A 22,316-nucleotide genomic window follows, 5' to 3' on the forward strand; every position below is an offset into this window, starting at 1 on the left:
AAAATTGAGCATCACCATGCAGCTTCAAGAATACCTGGAAATTGATGTGAAAGACTGGAAGGAATGTTTCTACTGCAATCATGTAACATAATAGTTGAGATGGTCTGGTGGAAGATGATCTGCCAGAAGCATTTGAAGATGCACTAGATGAGGAGGAGTAGCAGCTCTAGCTTATCTCTTATCAAGAATATCTGAAGCTAGAGTGCTAAAAAAAAAAAAATCCCTTTTGCAAACAAAGTAGGAAATAAACGAATAAAAATAATCAAAAATAATATTTTTCTTATAAATCTGTTGGAGAAAAGAGAATATTTCCTTTTAAATTCATTGAGCATTTGAAACTTACCACTTATGCAGTAACTTACCAAAGTTAGTAGTTGCTTATTTGGTAAGAGTAAGTTTCAAGACTTACTGGTAGATCTTGCATATTAGACTAGACCTTATTCCCTAGTTTGGTGCTTACTCATTCCCAGAAAAGCTTTTGAGGGTGACCAAAAGTTCTCTTATAATTTTTCCAGTGGAAAAGGCCAGGAATACTATCCTCAAAATTTAGAAACTTATATGCTGTTATTGCATTGGCTTCTTTGGAACAATATGTCATCACATTGGAATGTTTGGCAAATAGCCTACAGGATTTTGTCTTATTGCTCACAAATGTGGTTTAAGGGTAAAGAGTCAGCTAGGCTTATGGGAAAATCATAGAGAACAATTAATTTCGTAAAACTTTAAAGTGTTTCCTACTGGAGAAACTAACCTCAGAATATATACCAAGATACCTACATTTTGATTTAATCAGGATGTTTGTCTGAGGTTAGGCACTACTAGATGTTTTCCAGGGAAATTTCCTATAGATTGTTTTGGATACCAGATAAAAGATTATACATTGCTGAAGATTGTACTTTTAGGCCAACCATCTAGGGCTAAATGGAAAACAGGGCATCTACAGTTTGGGTGGGAGGATTGTAAATATATCATAGTTCATATAATACACTTACCATTAAAGTGAACATACCAATTGATGCCTTTTTTATTCTCTTTATGAATATAATAATTGCTTCTAAGCTAGACCTTATTCCCTAGTTTGGTGCTTACTTATTCCCAGAAAAGCTTTTGAGGGTGACCACAAGTTCTCTTATAATTTTTCCAGTGGAAAAGGCCAGGAATACTATCCTCAAAATTTAGAAACTTATATGCTGTTATTACATTGGCTTTTTTTGGAACAATATGTCATCACATTGGAATGTCTGGCAAATAGCCTACAGGAGTTTGTCTTATTGCTCATAAATGTGGTTTAAGGTTAAAGAGTCAGCTAGGCTTATGGAAAACTCATAGAGAAAAATTAATTTGGTAAAACTTTAAAGTGTTTCCTACTGGAGAAACTAACCTCAAAATATATACCAAGATACCTACATTTTAATTTAATCAGGATGTTTGTCTGAGGTTAGGCACTGCTAGATGTTTTCCAGGGAAATTTCCTATAGATTGTTTTGGATACCAGATAAAAGATTATACGTTGCATTGTACTTTTAGGCCAACCATCTAGGGCTAAATGGAAAACAGTGCATCTACAGTTTGGGTGGGAGGATGGTAAATATATCATAGTTCATATAATAAACTTACCATTAAAGTGAACATACCAATTGATGCATTTTTTATGCTCTTTATGAATATAATAGTTGCTTCTATTAAAAATTCAAATTTTAAGCACTTTTTCTGCTCTTAAAGAAGACAAATTTTCAATTAAAGTACAAATTATTGGTCATTTTTGACAAAATAACGCTATTTTTTCTGAGCATCGTTTTCTCTGTCATTTTTGACAAAATAATACTATATTTTCTCAGTGCCAAAATTATTTATAGTTAGATTAGGTTAGATCAAAAAGTACTTAAATTTGAATTTGTGATATAAGTGATTACTATATTCATAAAAAGCATAAAAAAGGCATTGAGTGGTATGTTCACTTTATTGATAAATCAATTATATGAACTGTGATACATTTACCAGAGGGATATTGGGTAAATTTATGACAGTTCATGTTATTGACTTACCAATAAAGTGAATATACCACTTGAAGCCTTTTTTATGCTCTTTGTGAATATAATAATTGCTTCTATTGCAAATTCAAATTTAAGCACTTTTTGACCAAATTTAACCTTATTACAAATAATTTTAGCACTGAGAAAATATAGCATTATTTTGTCAGAAAATGACCAATAACTCATATTGTCACTGAGCATCTATCTTTTTTAATAGCTTATAAAGTGCTTACATTTAAAATTGCAATAGAAGCAATTATTATATTCATAAAGAGGATAAAAAATGTGTTGAGTGGTATGTTCACTTTATTAGTAAGTCAATAATATGAACTGTCATAATTTTACCAGATACTGTACAGAAAGATTCAAGAGAAATTGGAACTTCCTGGGAGTGAGTAAAATGAAAGGCTTTGAATAGATTAGGCAGAGGATGAACATGTGGAGCTGTGTTGTCTAAAGATTGCTAAGAAATTTATTATGCACTTGGTAAAATTTTAGTTTACTGACTTTTGGGTATCTCAGAAAGGGATTTGGTTAGGAAAATGACTTTCAGGGATGGGTCTACATGCTAAAGTATATCCTGGGAAGATGTTTTGAAGTGACCAACTCCACTCCTTCTCCCTCTAGAGGGCCTTGAAATTTACATGGCAGGTTTTATTTACAAGTGGAGGTAGGCACTTCAAAATACCTTCCCAGGACATACTTTAGGTGAAATTCTAGTTAGTTGACTTCTTGCTATATCAGAAAGGGTTCAGGTTAGGAAAATGAAACTTCCAGGGATAAATCTACAGACTAAAGTATGTCATGGGAAGGTATTTTGAAGCAACTACCTCTACACCTTCTCTCTCTAGAGGGTCCTGACCTTTGATAACCTTTAAAAATATGTGTGTTATTAAAGTGGAACCTTGCAAAATAGATCTTCTACTTAATTGAAGTACAACAAAATTGTTTTCAGCTTCATAACTTTGCTCAATTCCATTTTATACGGTTTTAAAGATATGCATATACATTTCCTAAATTTTGAAAAAAAAAACATTGATATGGCTTAAACTTCTTCTCAAATAGCCTAACAGGAATTGCATTTTCAGAACTATAGGCAGAAAAAAAGCAACTAGCAACTGAAAATTAAGGTTAAATGTTGTTTTGTCAAAATTTCAATAGGTATAGACCTGTCATGTCCACCACTTTCAGATCCTTCTGAAGGAAAAGGAGTGGAGGTGGGAACTTTAAAATGCCTTCCAGGGACATACTCTACCCTGTAGATCCATCCCTGAAAGTTTCATTTTTCCTAACCTAAACCCTTTCTGAGATAGCCAGAAGTCAATTAACTAGAATTTTACCATACTTTAGCCTGTAGACCCATCCCTGAAAGTTTCATTTTCCTAGCCTAACCTCTTTCCAAGATAGCAAGAAGTCCCTAAACTAGAATTTTACCATGCATTCTTTTTGTACTGAGTCCTTTATACCAAAATGGTTCCAATGTATAAGAAGTTGTCAGGGAGAGGGGCATTTGCTAAACTGGATTTTGAAAAATATGCTACCTTTGCAGGTCAGCTACTTTCACTGATAAATACCCTTAATTTTGGTAGGCCTATTCATTAGGGAAATGAAAAAATGTTTAATTTTCTCCCCCTGGATTTAAAAAAATACAATTTATCCCCCCTCTCCAAAAAACTGCAAGCTTGCACCACTGGTGTCAACAGGAATTTCTCACTTAAGGAAGCAAAGTAGCCTACTCCACATAAACTAAGGTAGCCTTCCTCTATATAATCAGCTTATCCTTTTAAAAGACACAACTAAAAAACGGAACAGTAGGCCTCGAACTAGGTTAGTTCACCTTCAGGATAAGTATAAAGGGTTGTGTCTAATCCTTGTTTTGTCTCTTTCTTCCGATAGGCTTTATCAGGAAAACAAATGCTAGATCTCTAAGGCTCTTGATTATAGATAGCAGTGTAAGTTCTCGCTACCTAGCGGAAAGGTTAAACGAAACCTGCTTCATCAGAAATTTTCATTCAGAAAGATTCTATCTGTAAATACTAGCAAATTCCTTTTAATTCTTTGAAAGTTTGATAGCAATTGTCTTGTCACCTTGCTGTATTTGTACATTTTATCCACAGAATTCTAAATGGTATTAATCTAAATTTTCTAACATAATTTTGATTAGAATACCTTCATCAAGATTATAGTTAAAAAAAGTGTGCTAGGTTTTTTTCTCTATTAGGCCTAGGCTGGGTTCTTTGATTAAATCACATAAAATCCTAGGCGATAGACTTCTTGGTGTAGTTTTTTACGGTAAATGAATCTATCAGGGATGCTAAAATCTAAAGGTAGCCTAGTGTGCTTACTAGGCTACCTGTGGATTATGGTTTCATAATCACCAGTGATTTTTGGTCATACAAGTAGAGATTTGCTCTTTTAAGGAAACATTAATATCTAAAAAGGAGCACCGTGCAATTCCTTAATTAACTCTCAAGAGTTAATTAAGAAATCAAGAGTCTAGAGTAAAAAAAGTTATAGCCCTATCCAATAAAGCCAAGTTATATAAAACAAAACCCTCAACTTGCTACCAAATATGCATTGACAATTGTATATATCAGTGTATAGGCTAGCTAAAAACATAAGCTAAGTATCAATATGGTTATTATTAGAACTGTTTAAGATCAAACACTTAAAAATATTAATTTGTTGGCTTTCTTAGAAGGATCTCTCTGTGCAAATACCAATTAGCCTATTTTGATATATATATATATATATATATATATATATATATATATATATATATATATATATATATATATATATATATATATATATATATATATATATATATATATATATATATATCTTCTTAGTGTTTCAGTTTTATTCAAATAATAACACAAAACTAAATTTCTTCTGATTATAGAAATGAAACTTTTATGGCTTGATAATTATTCCATAAATCACAAATATTAAATATATATTATTTTCTATTCAATTGCTTGTCAAAACTACATTTTCAATTTAGGCTATGCTGACAAATCATTGGTGAAAATTTTATTTTACTCTTTTATTTTTAATTTAATTTTTATTTTATTTTGCTCTTTCAGTCTAATAATACTGTGCTGATAGGGTGCCCCACTCCCTGATTATCCCAGTTATTATAAGGGGATAGCTACCTGATTATCCCAGATTATCCAGGTAGTGGTATTACATGGCCTCAATAGATTGATCACAATAACCTCTTCTTGCAAGTAATAGGCCTACTGTGAAGAATTCTTCAGATGGTTGCAGTGCTTAGATCACTTCAGCAAAGGCCATACAAACACTTAGGTTTGTTCAAACAGACATTCAGTAGCAGGTCACCTGCTATCACAACCAGTGTTTTAAAATCTGTAATCTATCCCAATTAGAGTTTGGTGTGAATGTTTATATTCCCCTCTACAAGGGAGGTTAGAGTCTGTACAAAGACATGCCAACAAGTATATACATCATGGTGATTACACATTTTGTCTTAAGAGACTCAAGCTTCATACTTTTAGTTAGAGTAAGAAAAGGGAATAAATTATTATTGCCTACAAGGTACTCTATTATGGAGAATTCCCTTCCAGTTAGACAACACTGCCAGAAAAATAGGCCAATCAATAGAGCTGTTTCACAGAAGAGTAAAAACAAGGTTAAGAAACAACCTCTTCTCAAACTGTGTCATGAACATGAGGGATTTCCTTGCAAATAAAGCAGTGACTGTCCCAGTGTTGATGCTTTCAAAAATTCATTTCATCAACACTTGTGTGCAAAAACATAAAAACTGCATGGGATGCCCCATGCATCCCATTATATTTAGGCTGGTTTAAGGATACCAAATATACAAAATGAAAGAAGGTAAACAAAATGAAAAGTCCTGGTTGAACTTCACTGAAGTAAGGATGTTTGAAACTTTTTTTTTAAATTTTCATTTTACTTGTAAAGGTTGTGGATTATTATAAGTCTCTTTTCTTTTATATATTATGTTTTGGGGGCAGGACAAACAAATTTAAAACAAACAAAAATCTTTTACTATTAAAGAGTAAATAAGACCCAAAACAAACAGAAATTAAATAAACAATCATAACAAACATACAAATAAAATGAATAAATAAATCTTTAAAAAAGTAAAACTGAAATTGAATATCCAAATCAAGCTGAAAACGAACAAAAATCACTAAAAACAAGAGTTTGGCTACTGCCCCCTTTCCTAACAGTAAGAGTTTTTAAAGCCTTCTGCATCATTGGCACTTTACTCAAAATGAATTATATCACAAATAATTTTTTTTGTGCTTATTACAGCTTTGAAAATAAAATGAAAATTACAATTAATTAAAATTTCAAAAATTTTAATGAGCTTTCAGCAACTAATATCATTATGAATGAAATGTTCAGTTTAATTTTATTTATTAATAAATTTATTATTGAGTGTGAAGTATTATAGATATTTATTTCTATTGATCTTAAGTTTAATATGATCTTATGTCATACAGTGAAATGTTGATAAAAGGCGAATTAAATTTTTATAAATGTGAGTGGTTCCACTCTTCCTATTTTGATTCCAGGATACACACTGAGTCTTTTGGTTTACCTATGCTCCCTCCCTTATTTCTGAATTTGAAGTCCAGTTGATAGATATTTCCACTCATTTCCCCAAGTAAGTCACAAGAAATGGCAGACATGCATAGTGTGTTTTCCTTTACTCAGCTGTGTATGTTGTTTCCAGAGAAATGTCTTGTCAAAATTTTGATATCTTGGCCTCTAAAATGATCCCTAGAAAATCCTAACCAATAAGATGACCAGGACCAAACATGACAACTATTTCTTCTATTAAACAAACATAACAAGTATTATTACATGAAAACAAAGAGCAACATTAAACCTTAAGCAATCAGGATTTATTCCTTTCATGAGGTGGCTTCATCCCCTATCCCTCATAGTCACCCAAATGATTGTAGAAACTTTGGAGGATGCTCATTCAATCAGGAACTGAGTGTTCTAGTGCTTTCTTTTAAAGTCAAAAGTGATTGGAGACCAACTAGCCCCCCTCTTAGAACCTTTTTTGATATTCAGTCTTTCTATAACCCTAGTGAAAATCTGGTCAACTTTGTCAGGTACCAATTTTATTTTCAAAAAATTCAACAATAAATAAATATGCATCCAAGGATGAAATAACCCCTGGAGCACCTGGGATAACAAGTGTGAATTCTGAAAACAGTTAGTTCTTTACAGATAGACTTAATAATAAAAAAAAAGTTAGGCATGACCAATCTTCAGAGTCTAGTGGCATGGGGCTTTTAAGGATTATTTTCTTGATCAAATTTTAATTTTATTAAATTAAATGCTAGGGATCTGTCCAGGTTTTTCTAGCATTATTTAAAAAAACAAACAAAAGGAAATTAAATAAAAAAAAGTTGTTTTTTCAGCTGGAAATAAGGAGCAGCATTAAAGCTTAAACAAACAGAAAATATTATGTATATAAGGAAGTTCGTCTCCTCCAAAATTCTTACAGAATTGGGACAAAATTCAAGCTTTAGTGTAAAAAGAAGAGTATTGATGAGGGGGCGAACCCCCAAAATATGTAATAAAAATATACAAATATAGAAGTTTGTTATGGTAGTTAATTTGTAAGTTATGTATATTTATTACTAATAAAAACGTTCACAAAAAAAGTTCTAGTTGCATTTTTAAGTAACCAAAATTGGAGGGCAACTAGGCCTCCTCCCCCACTCCTTTTTTCAAAATCGTCCGAATAAAACTATGAGAAAGCCATTTTGCAAAAAAAAAAAAATAATATGCAAATTTCGTTTTAATTATTCATGTGCAGTGAGCCAAAATCAAAACATGCATCAATTCAAAAACATTCAGAAATTAAATGAAAAACAGGTTTTTTTTTAACTGCAAGTAAGGAGCAACATTAAAACTTGAAACGAACAGAAATTATTCCATATGTGAAAGGGGTTGTCCCCTCCTCAATGCCTTGCTCTGTATGCTAAAGTTTTTTATTGTTTTAAAAAGTAGAGTTGTGACAAAGTCTCAAACTTTAGCGTAAAGAGTGGACGTTGAGGAGAGGACAACCTCTCATTCGTTTTAAGTTTTAATGTTGCTCTTTACGTGCAGATAAAAAAAAATTGTTTTTTTTTATTTAATTACATTTAAGGGGCATTTTTTTAATAACAAAGATTAAAACTTAAACTTAGAATCAGGAAATTTTAAGAAGAACAGGAGTCCTTATTTTAAATTAGTTAAAAAAATACTTTTTTTTAGCAAAGTAAAGAACTCGATTAAACCAAAAATGGGCATAAATAGAATCAAATAATCTACCAGGCGTAAATTACCACAAGTCAGCATTAATAAATAAATGAAACCTAACAAACAGACATTATAGTAAATATCAGAGTCAAACTCAAAACAAGCAGAAATTAACATGATTAGGGCTCATAAACCCAATGCCTTCACAAAACCAGAATATAATTTGCACTTCGCTGAAAAAACTACAAATGAATATGCATCTTCAGTTTAATATACATATGCTCATATTTATTTCCTAAAATCTTTACAGTTCTTCAATATTAAAGTTGTAAAAGTGAAAAAATTGATTTTTTTTTAGTAAAGTGCGAATTATGTTCTGGCCTCGAGAGGCACAGTGGTTATGGGCCCTACTCATGTTGATTGTAAGATAAAGGAGGTAAGATAGGTAAGATAAAGCTTCTTTAAGCTTTATCTTACCTTATACAATCACTCAACCCTCAGCCTCAAAAAGACTAAAAAAAAAGAATTAAAAGAAGTAAAATATAAAAATAATTCTGTAAGATATATCAAAGTCTGTAAGATAGATCAAAACAGTTTTTTCAATTGAAATTAAGGAGCATAATTAAAACTTTAAATAAAGAAAAATTATACCATATATGATTGAAGCCATCCTCTCCTCAACACTTCAGTATTTACACTAAAACTTTCAGTGCTTTCAAAAAGCTTGTTGTTCCATGCAGCCAAAACCATCATACCCTCTACAATAGAGGCTTCTGATTCTTAAATACGTTTAAACGCATTAAAAAATTGCATATAAATAGAAAAGAAAAATATTACTATATAAAATAGCTGAAAAAAAGCTCCTGGTAGAATTTGCTGCTCCTCCCCCTAGAACTTTCCTGTTGAGGCGAATGATTTCCCCATCTTGCCTTTTCCATCTCTGTAATGGTTTGACCTGTGAATTTAACATTTTAGGCTAGGTGAGAAAAGGTTTTCGCAATAGAGGAGCCCTATTACCCTTCCTCTCCTTCACCACTAACAACAGTGTAGGCTGGGGATATTCCCGAAAATAAAGAGAAATTAGAAATATATTTTTACCTCCCTTCCCCTCCCTGGAGCTTATTTTATTGGCTATTTATCTAAGGGCTCGATGAGATTTTGATAGTTTGGCATTAAAATGTACTCTTGAAGGCGTAGCCCCCCACTTATAAAATGATCCACCGCCCCTCCTTTATAGTAGGTGATATTCACTTACATATCTTCGCAATTAATTTTAGGAAATATGAAGCAAATTAGTTATGTTAAATGAAAATAAATGTCAGATATATTTATCTGTAATGAGAAGGGAGGTTTACTTTTTATGGCACTTGGTATTAACCAAGTGACATATAGCAATCGCAAATTCTGTTGGTCTGTCTGTCAGTCTGTGGGTCCCAGTTTTGCTACTTTAGGCACTTCCAGGTAAGCTAGGACGATAAAATTTGGTAAGCGTATCAGGAACCGGACCAGATTAAATTAGAAATAGTCGTTTTCATGATTTGACCATCTGGGGGGAGTGGGGGGCCGGTTAATTCGGAAAAAATAGAAAAAATGAAGTATTTTTAATTTATGAGCTGGTGATGGGATCTTAATGAAATTGTGTCTCAGAGCTCTTATTTTAGATCCCGACCGGATCTGATGACATTGGGGGGAGTTGGGGGGGGGGGAACCTAAAATCTTGGAAAACACTTAGAGTGGAGGGATCGGGATGAAACTTGATGGGAAAAATAAGCACAAGTCCCAGATACACGATTGACATAATCGGAACGGATCCGCTCTCTTTGGAGTAGTTGGGGGGGGGGGGGGGTAATTCTGAAAATTAGAAAAAATTAGGTATTTTTAGCTTACGAACGGGTGATCGGATCTCAATGAAATTTGATGTTTAGAAGGATATCGTGTCTTAGAGCTCTTATTTCAAATCCCGACCGGATCTGTTGACATAGGGGGGAGTTGGGAGGGGTAAACTTAAAACTTGGAAAACACTTAGAGAGGAGGGATCAGGATGAAACTTGGTGGGAAAAATAAACACAAGTCCTAGATACATGATTGACATAAACGAAACGGATCCGCTCTCTTTGGGGTAGTTTGGGGGGGGGGGTTATTTATGAAAAATTAGAAAAAATGAGGTATTTTTAACTTACGAATGGGTGATTGGATCTCAATGAAATTTGATATTTAGAAGGATATCGTGGCTCAGAGCTCTTATTTTAAAACTGACCAGATCTGGTGACATTGGGGGGGAGTTGGGAGGGGGAAACCTAAAACTTGGAAAACACTTAGAGTGGCGGGATCGGGATGAAACTTGGTGGGAAAAATAAGCACAAGTCCTAAATACATGATTGACATAACCAGAATGGATCCGCTCTCTTTGGGGTAGTCGGGGGGGGATTAATTCTGAAAAATTAGGAAAAATGAGGTATTTTTAACTTACGAACGAGTGATCGGATCTCAATGAAATTTGATATTTAGAAGGATATCGTGTCTCAAAGCTCTTATTTTAAATCCTGACTGGATCTGGTGACATTGGGGGAAGTTTGGGGTGGGGGAACCCAAAATTATGGAAAACGCTTAGATTGGAGGGATCGGGATCAAACTTGGTGAGAAAAATACGCAGAAGTCTTATATAGGTGATTTACATAATTGGAACGGATCTGCTCTATTGGGGGGGGGGGGGTTAATTTAGAAAATTAGAAGAAATGACGTATTTTTAACTTACGAAGGAGTGGTCGGATCTTCATGAAACCTCATATTTAGAAGGACCTCGTAACTCAGATCACCTATTTTAAATTTCAACCGGATCAAGCGTAATTGGGGGGGGGGCAGTTGGGGGACCGGAAATCTTAGAAAATACTTAAAGCGGTGAGATTAGGATGAAACTGGTTGGGAAGAATAGAAACTTGTCTAATATACGTGACTGACATAACCGGACCGGATCTGCTCTCTTTGGTGGAATTGGGGGCGGAGGGGGGGAGGGTAATTTTGAAAATTGAGGTATTTGTAACTTACGAAAGGGTGACCAGATCTCAATGAAATTTGATATTTAGAAGGATCTTGTGGTTTAAAGTTCTAATTTTAAATTCCGACCAGATCCTGTGACATTGGGGGGAGTTGGAGGGGGAAACCGGAATACTTGGAAAACGTGAAAATTGGGGTATTTTTATCTTACGAATAGATGATCGGATCTTAATGAAATTTGATTTTTAGAAGGAATTCATGTCTCAGGGCTCTTATTTCAAATCCCGACCAGATCTTTTAACATTGGGGGGAGTTGGAGGGGGAAATCTTGGGAAAACACGTGGAGTGGAGGAATCGGGATGAAGCTTGGTGGATAGAATAAACAAATGTCCTTGATATGTGATTGACAGAATCGTACTGGATTCGCTCTCTTTGGCGGAGTTGGTGGGAGGGGTTCAGTGATTTGGCGAGTTTGGTGCTTCTGGACATGCTAGGACGATGAAAATTGGTAGGCGTGTCAGGGAGCTGCACAATTTGACTTCATAAAGTCGTTTTCCCAGATTCGACCATCTGGGGGGCAAAAGGGAGAGGAAAAATTAGAAAAAATTAGGTATTTATAACTTACGAGTGGGTGATCGGATCTTAATGAATTTTGATATTTAGAAGGACATCGTGAGTCAGAGCTCTTATTTTAAATCCTGACCGGCATTGAGCCTCTTATTTTCCTTTTTAAATCAATCTATTGATTCATAGAATTTTGTTCGAGCTCATACCATATGATCTCTTGGCTCTTAGCTCTTCTCGTCTCGTCACAAGTGCCATAAGAGCTCTTAGCTCTTGTTTTTGTATTCTGATCTCCTCCCATCAAGAGAGAGAAGGATTTATTCATCAAACAGATAATAAACAAAAAATGGTTACTGCCTCACCTAAAAATTAAAGCTTGTCCAAGGGGGAGATAGAGAAAACAAAATACATAAATTAAAAGAACACCAGGCCACCGACACCACTAATACCACCAGACTCAACTATAGATATGAAAAGAAAGCAACATCACTGCTTTACTTTTCCTCTGGGAACTACGTATCATCATAATCCCCACAAGTAATAAAATAAATGAATGAATCAAAACTCATTATCTACAGACATCCAGGACAATCCTCGACTTTCCAAAGTTTAGTCACTAAAAGCTTATCTTAATCTATTTGATATATTTGCATTGGCACTATTTTTTTTAATTGACTTGTTCATTTTCCTTAAATCCTGTTATAGATGTTTATGCTTGTTTTTGTCATTTTGTCTTTTTCAGGTAATGACAATCTGCAAAGAAAAGCAAGGGACACTCTTCAAGGAAATAATCGTTTAAACATTGTTTTATTCAGCACTCTCTGATCTCAAAAGTGATTGTCCATATTTGACTCACTAAAGCTTTGAGGAATGGATTATATTTTAAATTATTTGAATTAAGCTAGTTCTAAAAATGCCATTTGGACTAAAGTTGAAGAAAAAGCATCATTACAATGTTGCATCCAATGGACTTTATGTTATTTGTGTGGAACTACTTGACAGTTCAATTGTAGAATGTACATTGTCTGTAACTAGTAGCGGCTGGGATTGTCTTGACAATGTCTGTCAACGGCTGAACCTTGAACAGGTAAAACCTAGTTTCTATGCTAGTTATGTTTTGGCTTGTGAATTTTATAGATATATCAATTGAAAAAAGCTTGAAAGGCCAAATACAAAAAAAAATATAATTTTAATTTGAAATTTTTCTTGCAGCATGGTTGCCGAATTTGAATTTTACATAAAAAAAACACAAGCATATATACATACATATATTGAAAAAACCTAACCTTCACATCAGACATAATTCATTGTTAAAATTACATGAAAAATGAAAGATTCGAAACTGATTAAAAAGCCAAAAATGAAAAATAAATAGTTAACAATAAAATTAATGACTAGTTTTCTTGGTTATTATGCAGCTCAATAAAACCTGGAACAAAATTCTTGCAATATCTTTCATGTTTAGCAGGGATATGAGTGATTTTAAACAGGATGGTGTATTACAAGCAGGATGGTTGGGCTTGGGGATGGTGGAACGTAATCAGGGAACAGACAGGGTCTTGGTGCCGAATTGGAGGCACAGGAGGCTCCTTTTCTCGACCAACGTGGTGAGTTTGAACTTACCTAGTAGATAATGATATGGAACCTTCTCTTCATGATTTCTCCTCTTCATGACATTTTCGATCACACAGATTTGTTCTGAAGAAAGACCTAAATGCCACATTGGACAAACAAACTCGAGCATTGGCCAAAGAAAAGAACACTTAAGTTGGAGAAGCTCCTTAGAGGGGCAAAACAATTTTGTCAAAATTTCTAGAAGAGGAAGCTTGGTTGAGTATGTTTTGAACGTGGAAATCCTACTTCAAGTTAGCAGTAATTGTCACTCCAAGTAGTTTAATGCAAGTGACAGAAATTTTGGGAGGAATGAGATTTGTGAAAGTGGGGGATGATTAAAAAAAAAATTAACTGTCATAACTCACGATTTATTAGGGTTTACTTTCATCTTCGACAAAGAAGCCTCCTGTGTGACATTGTCAAGTAATGTCATAATTAAGCTTTTAATATTTCTTTTGCCAACCTCAAGTGCAGGCAGGTTGTCCACATACTTCCATCACTCTGTGTGGTCAGTCATGGAGGCTATTAACCGTGTATGAGGAATGTATGGGGAATAAAATGGGACACATCAGAGATCCCTGAGGCACCCCACAAAAGATAGGAAGCGTATCCGAATAAACATTTTTATATTTAAGTACTTGATAACGATTTGTTAAATAGGAGCCAACAATTTTAACTAGAAAGGGACTCACTTGCAACTCCATCTGCAGTTTATTTACAAGGATATTGTGGTCAATTAGGTCATATGCTGTCTGGAGGTCAATTAATAAAAGATTCAGCCAAGTATCAGGGTTTTTAAAAATGGTGTCAAGAAGACTAACAAGGTAGTTTGAAATCTAGATGTCTCCGTCAGGTTTCCAAATTGCTGTAAGTTAGTAAGTTTACGAATCTTTTGTTTTTAACCAATTAGCTGAGAAATGCTCATGCATTTTTGAAAAAAAAAACTGGGGTTAAGGTAATTGGCTGTACTCCAATAAAGTCATTCATGCCTCCATTCCTTTGGATTGGAGCAATGTAGCCCAGCTTCCAGCATGAAGGGTAACATCTGGAATTACTAATATCATTAAGAAAAATAATAAGGGGTGTTGATAGTTTATCAGGTAATGCTTTTATTAGATCAATTGGGATATTACAAATATAGGACAAATACTAGGTTTTTTTCAGTTTCTGTATTTTTTCTATTATTTGTTTCACTGAAATTTCCGGGATTCCGAGAGATTCCTGAAATTTCCGAGAGAGGGGGGAACGTTTGCACACTGCTAGTTAGGTGTTTATTAAGCTCATTGGCTGTTTGTTCAGGTGGTTCATCCAGAAGAAAATCAAGGTTCTTGCACGAGCGACCCCCTACTTCTTTCACTTTCTTAAACTGTTGCTAAGGTTTGCTCCATTTTAAGTAATTTAATTTCTTCTTACCATAACGAAAAACAGCACGACGTATTTCTTTCTTTATTTGTTTACGGAGGGTTAAGGCTTGCTCTTTCTTTCTAAGGCGAAAAAGTTTTAGCTTCAAATGAATTAGTCCTTTTTTTTCATCTATGTAAGGTTTGTCTGAGGAACGTACCTTTTTGGTAACCTCTGGGAAATAATTTTGGTAATTTGTCATTAATTTTTGTTGAACAAACTAACCTTTGAATTAAGTTTTACTCACGACAAAACATCATCCCAACTCTCAGACGTAATCCAAGATCCAAAATCACAAAGACCTTGACTTGCTATTGGCTGGTACGAAAATTCAGAAATGGAGTAATTTGTTTTAAAAACTAGCAGTGGTTTCAAATATAGCATGAAACGATAGTTATCACTGAGAGGGGAAGGGTAGTTGGAATATTGTAAAAGGTTTTAAGATTGGTGCAAATAACATCCAAACTGGTTCCACCTTTTGTAGTAGGGAAATCAAGAATTTGCGTGGGCTTCAGATCTTTGCACAGATAATTAAGACTTAGTTCGTTTGCGTCTCCTGCTATAAAAACCCTGGCATTTGGATACTTTTTCGTCACAATGTCAAGGCTTGCTTGCAGCCTATCATAGAAATTACGACGAGAGCAAGTATTCTGTCCGGGTCAATAATAAAATAAGTAACTGATTAAATTAGTATAACGCCGAGGCTGGCATTTAGACTTAGTAGATATCCAAATGGTTTCATCGCAGTTACCTAATCCTGGCACATGGATATGGGTAGGAGATTGGCAATCTTTTGCAAAAAATCCTTACTCATCCTCCTTTTTTTTTGCCAGTGGGTGGTCAACCGGGCGTAGCTTTATAAAATCCTGAAAACCAGTCATTTTAAGGAGATCTGGATTTTGTGCCTGGACTTTAGTAACTGCAATTAAATCAATATGGTTCAATTTTGCTGTTGTTTCTAACTCAACTAACTTTTCAAAATCCAAAATTTTGGCGTTCGTAAGGATGAAAACAGGGAAATGATTAGTTGTTTTTTTTATCTTGAAATGGATTAAAGCCCCTCTACTCTCTACTCTTTAACAACTGATTTCTTCAAAAAAGCCTTATTCTGACGCAACTCGGGCTGGGTGTAAATATTAAAATCAATAGGGTGGTGGAAAGAACATCCCCTGAAAGTGAAATATTATCATTCGGGGTATTGTAGGAAGGTTTGTCCTAAGGCTCAAACTCACCACCCTATATCGAGAAACTATTAAACCGGTTTTGAAGTGGGATGGGAAGAGGTTCACTTTTAAAATTATGGGGTAAATTGGCAGAGCCGCGGGTAAAATTTTGTTCTTTTGTAAAATTTTCTTCTATTAAAGAGGGGAAATCATATCTTTTACCTGAATAATCACAGGTAATCAGTGAAGTATTAACTGGTCTATGGTTGGACTTCAAGAGTGAAGCTTTAAGTGGACGATGGGATGGAGCGAATTGTTTTTGTGGCGGAATATTTATTACAGGTTAATTTTCGCATGTGGCAACTCTTAAACCAGAGTCACACTGGTAGGGTAGCCAGGGGGATAAAGTGCAAGGGGTGGGGGAAAGGTTTCCGGGTGATCATGGAATAAGTCAAATTGGGAGTGGTCTTTATATGGGGGGATGGGAAGGCGAGACGATACTGGGAGAGGGAAGGGTCGGGTTTGTTTCGACAAATTACGAGTGAAGTCCATAACCAGTCGGTAACTTCTTGGACGTGCGGAGAGGAACGGAGTCGAAAGAAGGTGATTTTTTGGGAAGAATGAGAGTGAGGGGGGGGGGGGGGTATGGTCCGAATTGAATAAAGTGATTTTGGGGGTTGGGTTGACTGGATACGCCTAAGTACTTCGGGCAGAGGATTGTTTTGGGGGGATGGATTCCTGGGGTATACTGCTTTGCATAGGGTTTGCAGGGGGATAAGGCTGAAAGTTGAATGAAACACGATCTAGGGGAGGGGGTTGGTCGTGAATACTTTTGACGTCGCCCTAAAAAGGTTGAGTTTTAAGCCTACCCTCCACCCCTGATGATGCATGAGCATAATTACACGAATTATCAATATAAGATAAAACTGAACACAGGTCGACATGACCAAAAATACGCTTATCAGACGCACTGATTCCTGAAATAACATGACGACAAATATGTAGAAACTTGCATTGTTTGCAAAACCTGCAGAAACCACTATGAAAATGATTACAAGGTCACATTTTTCTTTTTGCTTATTTTTTCGAAAATTACGAAAGAGAAGGATAAAAGGAAAATAAAGGATGAAGGAAGGGGGGGGGGATCTAGCTCTTGAAAAATACCTTTTATTGTCGCTGTGCAATAGAAAATACCCATTTACGCAATTTGCATCTCAGAGGGTGTCTGGGCTCTCAAAACGCTATCCCTGACTCCGTTACTTATATACAAGCAAACGACCTTCAAGCTATTCATCTATTTCCCAGTCTGATTGGAACACTTTCTTTTGAGTTTATCAGAGATGACTAATGTTAACTTTTAAGAATTGCCACCTGGAATATGCATAAAATAGAATAGATCTGAAATAGTCCAATTAAATTGCCCTTGGATTGGCAAATTTTTATGGAAAAATCCCAATTTTTTCGCTTGCAGCAGCATTAACCTGAAAGGCAAAATAATTTTGGTTTTAAGAATACTTTTCAGGAATGCAAAAATAATCCTTTATAGCCAACAACAGCAAAGTGAAACTTGTTCAGAAACCAATGAATAATATTCTTTGCAATGGAATTTGTCAATGATAGGCAATCAGTCCTTATTCATTTCATCTTCTGTTAATTTTACATTTTGGAATATTTAATGGTGTTTTAGTGATTTTTTTTCTTCATTGAGCTTGTTTGCTTATGTGAACACTTTTGTATCTATTTTTGAAAAACTGAATGTGCCACACCAGTGCATGCATTAAAATCTAGACTGTCCCAATTTGGCCCTATACAACCCTTGCAAATTTCAAAGTCTCATGACTATTAATACTTGACGAGAATACAGTATGAAATTTAATGACATTGATTAACACTATTGGATTTAAAATGCTAATTTCAGAATTTATGCTGCCCACATTCTTCATTTTCTATTAAAATGTATTTCATTTAGTGAGTATTTTCCTTTTATATGAAAAGATAAGAGATCACATCTGTAGGCTATTGATCAAGGCCGTATTCAGGAGAGAGGGGGATTAACGGGTTTGGAAAACCCTCCTCCCCGTAATTTTGTCTGACTCCCAAAAAAAGGAACGAAAAAGCATGTAAAGAAATTTTTGATGCGTTTTGTAAAATAAAAAAGAAATCAGTGCCCTGAATATATCCTTGGTATCAATTATATCATCTGCCTTTGATTTAAATCTTTCAGTGCTGGCTTTAAGAATGCACTAAAATTACAAATAAAGTTTGTGCAAGAAGTAAACCATGTTTTGCATGATGAATTCTAAGGAGTAATTGTCGCCAGTAGATATAAAAGTATATTTCCCCTTAAACTTACATAAAAACATCGTAAGTGAAGATTTTTATGCCCAAAAGTAAGAAAAACTTTCTTGTTGTAGGGATAGCATGCAGCTAGGTTACGTTAAAAGGGGAAATTTGTTATATTTTGATAAACTTACCACGTTTTTTCCTCACTGCTTAAAACTTTCAGGAAATTTTTTTTTTGAGAGAGGGGTAAGGGGACTTAGAATTTTGTGTTTGGAGGAAAGGGACAGAATGTTTTATCTTCAATCCTCATAAAAGAGTATTCGCTACAGTTCTTTCCTTTGTTATCCCTGTCGTCCTAATTTTTGGCGTGTTAGGCTATATTCGGTTAGTCTGGTGTATTAAAAAAAAGCAAAAAAAAACATCTATCAAAATAGGCGACATAACAGTTTGATATAACACTGCGTATAACAATGCATATAACACACAGATATAACACTGCAGAGCCCGTAAAATTTTTTTTAGCGGGGGGGGGGGGAGTCTTTGGAGGTCAGCATGGATAGTTGTGGTTTAAAGATGTTTAAAAAATATATATTGACAGTGAATATTACAAGAATCTGAGAATGAGCCGGAAAAGGAACTGGCTTTGATTTCCGCTGTTTGTTTCTATAGTTAGCGATTAGCAGAAAGCTTCCACTATTGTTCGCAAGAAGACAAGAACTGGCTGCACTTGGAAAGCAAATCGAGCACGCTAGTGGGGAGTGTTTCTGGCTAGTGATTCTTTGCGCTAAATTCCAATTATAGCACACATTCAATTCTAAAATAACAAATAATATTTTTTTTTAACTGTGCAAAGTAATATCCGTGACCGTTTACTGGTGCTCGTTTATGGTTAAAATTGGTTGTGGCAATAGAAGTGGTTCAAATTCTGAATAACTTGATTCTTTTCTTGTTATTCCTGACTAGCCGGTATAATTCTCACTAGCCTGTCTTATAAACCTGCTTCGGTTCCCATTGGTTTTTCAAAGTGCGTTTTTTAAGTTTTTCGCAACCCCTCCCCTCGTACAAAAATCCTAGATGTGCCATTAATGTTAGCATACAGAAGGAAGGGAACCCTTCCCCCTTTGGCATTACTCCAAAGAACTCCTCCCAAAGAAAATAAGTGCCTTACAACTAAAATCTATTTTATTTTTCAGCCCATCCACCCTCTAAGGAAAATTCTTTAATGCCCTCCCCCGAGAGAATGCCTTGTATAAACGATTAGTACCAAAGAAAAAAAGAATTGGAAACAGATATTTAGAGCGAAGACATGTTTGTTTTTTCTCGTAATTAGAAGCCGACCACAGTAACGGCTGGAGAGTGAAATTTAAACTATTTGTCAATTACGGAGATCGTAAAACAGACAAATGTCTCGGAAGTTTGCAAAGTCTCCAGAAAAATGTTAAATCCCGCATTTTCTATGGTCTACAAAGAAGTAGAAATAATAAGCAAACAAAACAGCCCCAGCTTACAAATCCCCAGGATCATCAGACTCGTGTAGAACATGGAATTATTTCTTCATTGCTTCAGCACAAAAATGATGCTTCTCTTCAGCATATTATCACTATTTCCATTTTTTCTGATAGAATTTATCGTTTTGATTAAATTTTCTGAAATTTTGCAAAGCTAGAGCCTAGAACTATATTAAATTCAATCTGCACTTCAAGGCATATGCTAATGGTAGGAAAATGAGTTTTCCGGAAACTTGTCGTTTTCAAATATGCTGGAAAGGATTGTAAGGCATCAACCAACATGAACCACCTTTTACAGATGCATCTTGATTGGTCGAACTTTCCAGATTTCTTGCCCATTTTTCCGGGAAATGACAAATTTAGAACCGATGCTAGGCCTAGTTTCAGAAAAAAATCCTGTGGCTCAATCTCGGTGGGCTTTGTGTGAAAAGGAATGTAAATTTATTGCTTGGGTTGATGTGTGCTTTTTTCTAGCCAGAATTTTTTGGTCTTCGTTATGTATCAAAAAGAGGCTACCCAAGAGTAAGATGGGTAGATTTGGATCGACCTTTAAAAAAGCAATTGGATAGACTCGCTCAAGAGGTTTATCTATATCTTAGGGTAATGTTTTATGTACCTGGACCTGGGCTGAGTCTAATTAAAGATGAAACCACTCGTTATCATTATTTTCTACAGCTAAAAGCTGATGTAGCTGAAGGAAGATTAAGATGCACACTTGAAGAAGCCATTCCTTTGGCAGCCTACAGTTTACAAGGTAAATGGAATCTTAAAGTTACATTTCTATTTAGGAGTACATTGACGAACTTTGATAGTTGTAAGTCTTTTTTGATAGTCTATTTGATAGTTTGATAGATCTTTCCTGTGAAGGAAAGATCTTCTTCCCTCCGTATATCTGCTCCGTCCAATTTTAACTGGAGGATTACTAGGGGATTTATTCTGGGGGGTCTGAACGATGGTTTTAGTTCATGAAAATTTAGGAAGAGGGGCAAAACGTTTTTTTTTTTTTTTTAATCTAAGAGCAGGGCAAATTTGTCATTTTCTTCAGTTTATTCAATGGAAGTACAAAAAAGGCATTTTCACCGAAAGTATCCCCAAAAAGAAATTTTCCGAAACCTATGGGTAAAAAAAAAATCAAGGGTGGCATGGGGCCCTTTGTTTGTTGCATTTCTTGCAGTAGATCTAGTAAAACCAAATCGGTAATTTTGTTTGTGGCCATTTCAGGATACAAATTGAGTCTGAGTGGCCATCAGAATAAGCTTTTTGTTATTATTAAATTCAGAAGTGAACATGAATATATTTGTAATCTGAATAAATACTTGATGCTCGGCAAATCAAATACCAAAAAACTGTAAGTGATCCACTTCTCATATAAACTGAAATTAAGTGAAAAAATTTGCTCTCTTAACAGCCTTTTATTTATTTTCTACTTGATATATAACATGCTACATCTGCATCGCCTTTATTTAATGTGCATAGTTATGTTAAATTTTTCAAATGCACAAATTGCCATCTCTGAAGATAGAATGTAATCATGACTGTTGAGTAATTAATTTAATTTATGTGCCTTGACTTGTTCATTTATGTTTAAATCTTTATGGTTCTGTAAAGACATTGCTGTGTGTACTTATTACTTTAGAGGCACTTTCTTTTTTTTACGACTAGATTTACGACTCAATTATTACTTTAGAGGCACTTTCTTTTTTTTACGACTAGAGGTCTTCTACGTGTGAAGTTCTTCAAAATGGTCCAAATAATTTGTTATAAGTGTAAAATAATTGAGATATAAAGAACTACCTGTATTTATACTTGCGGGAATTTCAAAGCCAACAATCGGCATAGACAAAAGAATCAATGTAAAAGAAAAAGTTACGTTTGAAGGAAAAGTTTTTAAGACGTCCAAAGTATTCAAAAGGAAATTTTCTGATGTTACAATATGTATATATTTTAGTATAATATCCATAATAATCTTTAAATATGGATATTTAATTAAAAAATGTACATATTTTAACATCAGACAATATCATTTTGAATACTTTGGAGGCTTTAAAACTAATTGTTCAAAATATCTTTTTTCTTTTGCATTTTTCTTTCGTATATGCCTATTTTTGACTTTGAAATTCCCGTATACATATTTACAGATTATTATGGATAAATTACAGATATTATATTGAAATATATACATATTTTAACATCAGACAATTTCATTTTGAATACTATAGACACTTTAAAAACTTTTCCTTCAAACATATCTTTTTCTTTTGCATTGTTTCTTTTGTATGTGCCTATGGTTGGCTTTGAAATTCCCGTATACATATTTAAAGATTATAATAGGTAAATTATAGATATTATATTAAAATACATACATATTTTAACTTCAGACAATTTAATTTTGAATAGCCCACTTTCGACGCTTTAAATTTTTTTTGCAAAACATATCTTTTAATATTGCATTGTTTCTTTTGTATATGCCTATTGTTGGCTTTGAAATTCCCGTATGTATT

At 34.4% G+C, this 22,316-nt stretch overlaps 2 protein-coding genes across 9 annotated transcripts in view; one reads left to right on the forward strand and one right to left on the reverse strand.

Moving 5' to 3' along the window:
• LOC136027427 (dynactin subunit 1-like) overlaps positions 1 to 3,955 on the reverse strand; it is a 99,617-nt gene extending 95,662 nt beyond the window's left edge. For 4 of the 7 annotated variants that reach the window (XM_065704694.1, XM_065704691.1, XM_065704692.1 and 1 more), the window contains exon 1: positions 3,770 to 3,791. In XM_065704694.1, the coding sequence (XP_065560766.1) occupies positions 3,770 to 3,776 (7 nt within the window). In that variant the 5' untranslated portion in view covers positions 3,777 to 3,791. Of the gene's footprint in view, positions 1 to 3,769; positions 3,792 to 3,870 lie in introns of those variants that run through there. The other 3 variants (XM_065704695.1, XM_065704693.1, XM_065704690.1) reach the window with 1 other exon arrangement.
• A 76-nt stretch (positions 3,956 to 4,031) lies between these two features.
• Positions 4,032 to 22,316, forward strand: part of LOC136027428 (tyrosine-protein phosphatase non-receptor type 21-like) — a 76,271-nt gene continuing 57,986 nt past the window's right edge. The window contains exons 1-3 of one of the 2 annotated variants that reach the window (XM_065704696.1): positions 4,032 to 4,161; positions 12,589 to 12,933; positions 20,290 to 20,569. In XM_065704696.1, the coding sequence (XP_065560768.1) occupies positions 12,760 to 12,933; positions 20,290 to 20,569 (454 nt within the window). In that variant the 5' untranslated portion in view covers positions 4,032 to 4,161; positions 12,589 to 12,759. The remainder of the gene's footprint in view (positions 4,162 to 12,588; positions 12,934 to 20,289; positions 20,570 to 22,316) is intronic. The other variant, XM_065704697.1, reaches the window with a different exon arrangement.

Source organism: Artemia franciscana, chromosome 5 (assembly GCF_032884065.1).
Source record: "Artemia franciscana chromosome 5, ASM3288406v1, whole genome shotgun sequence".
Classification (NCBI taxonomy): Eukaryota; Metazoa; Arthropoda; class Branchiopoda; order Anostraca; family Artemiidae; genus Artemia; species Artemia franciscana.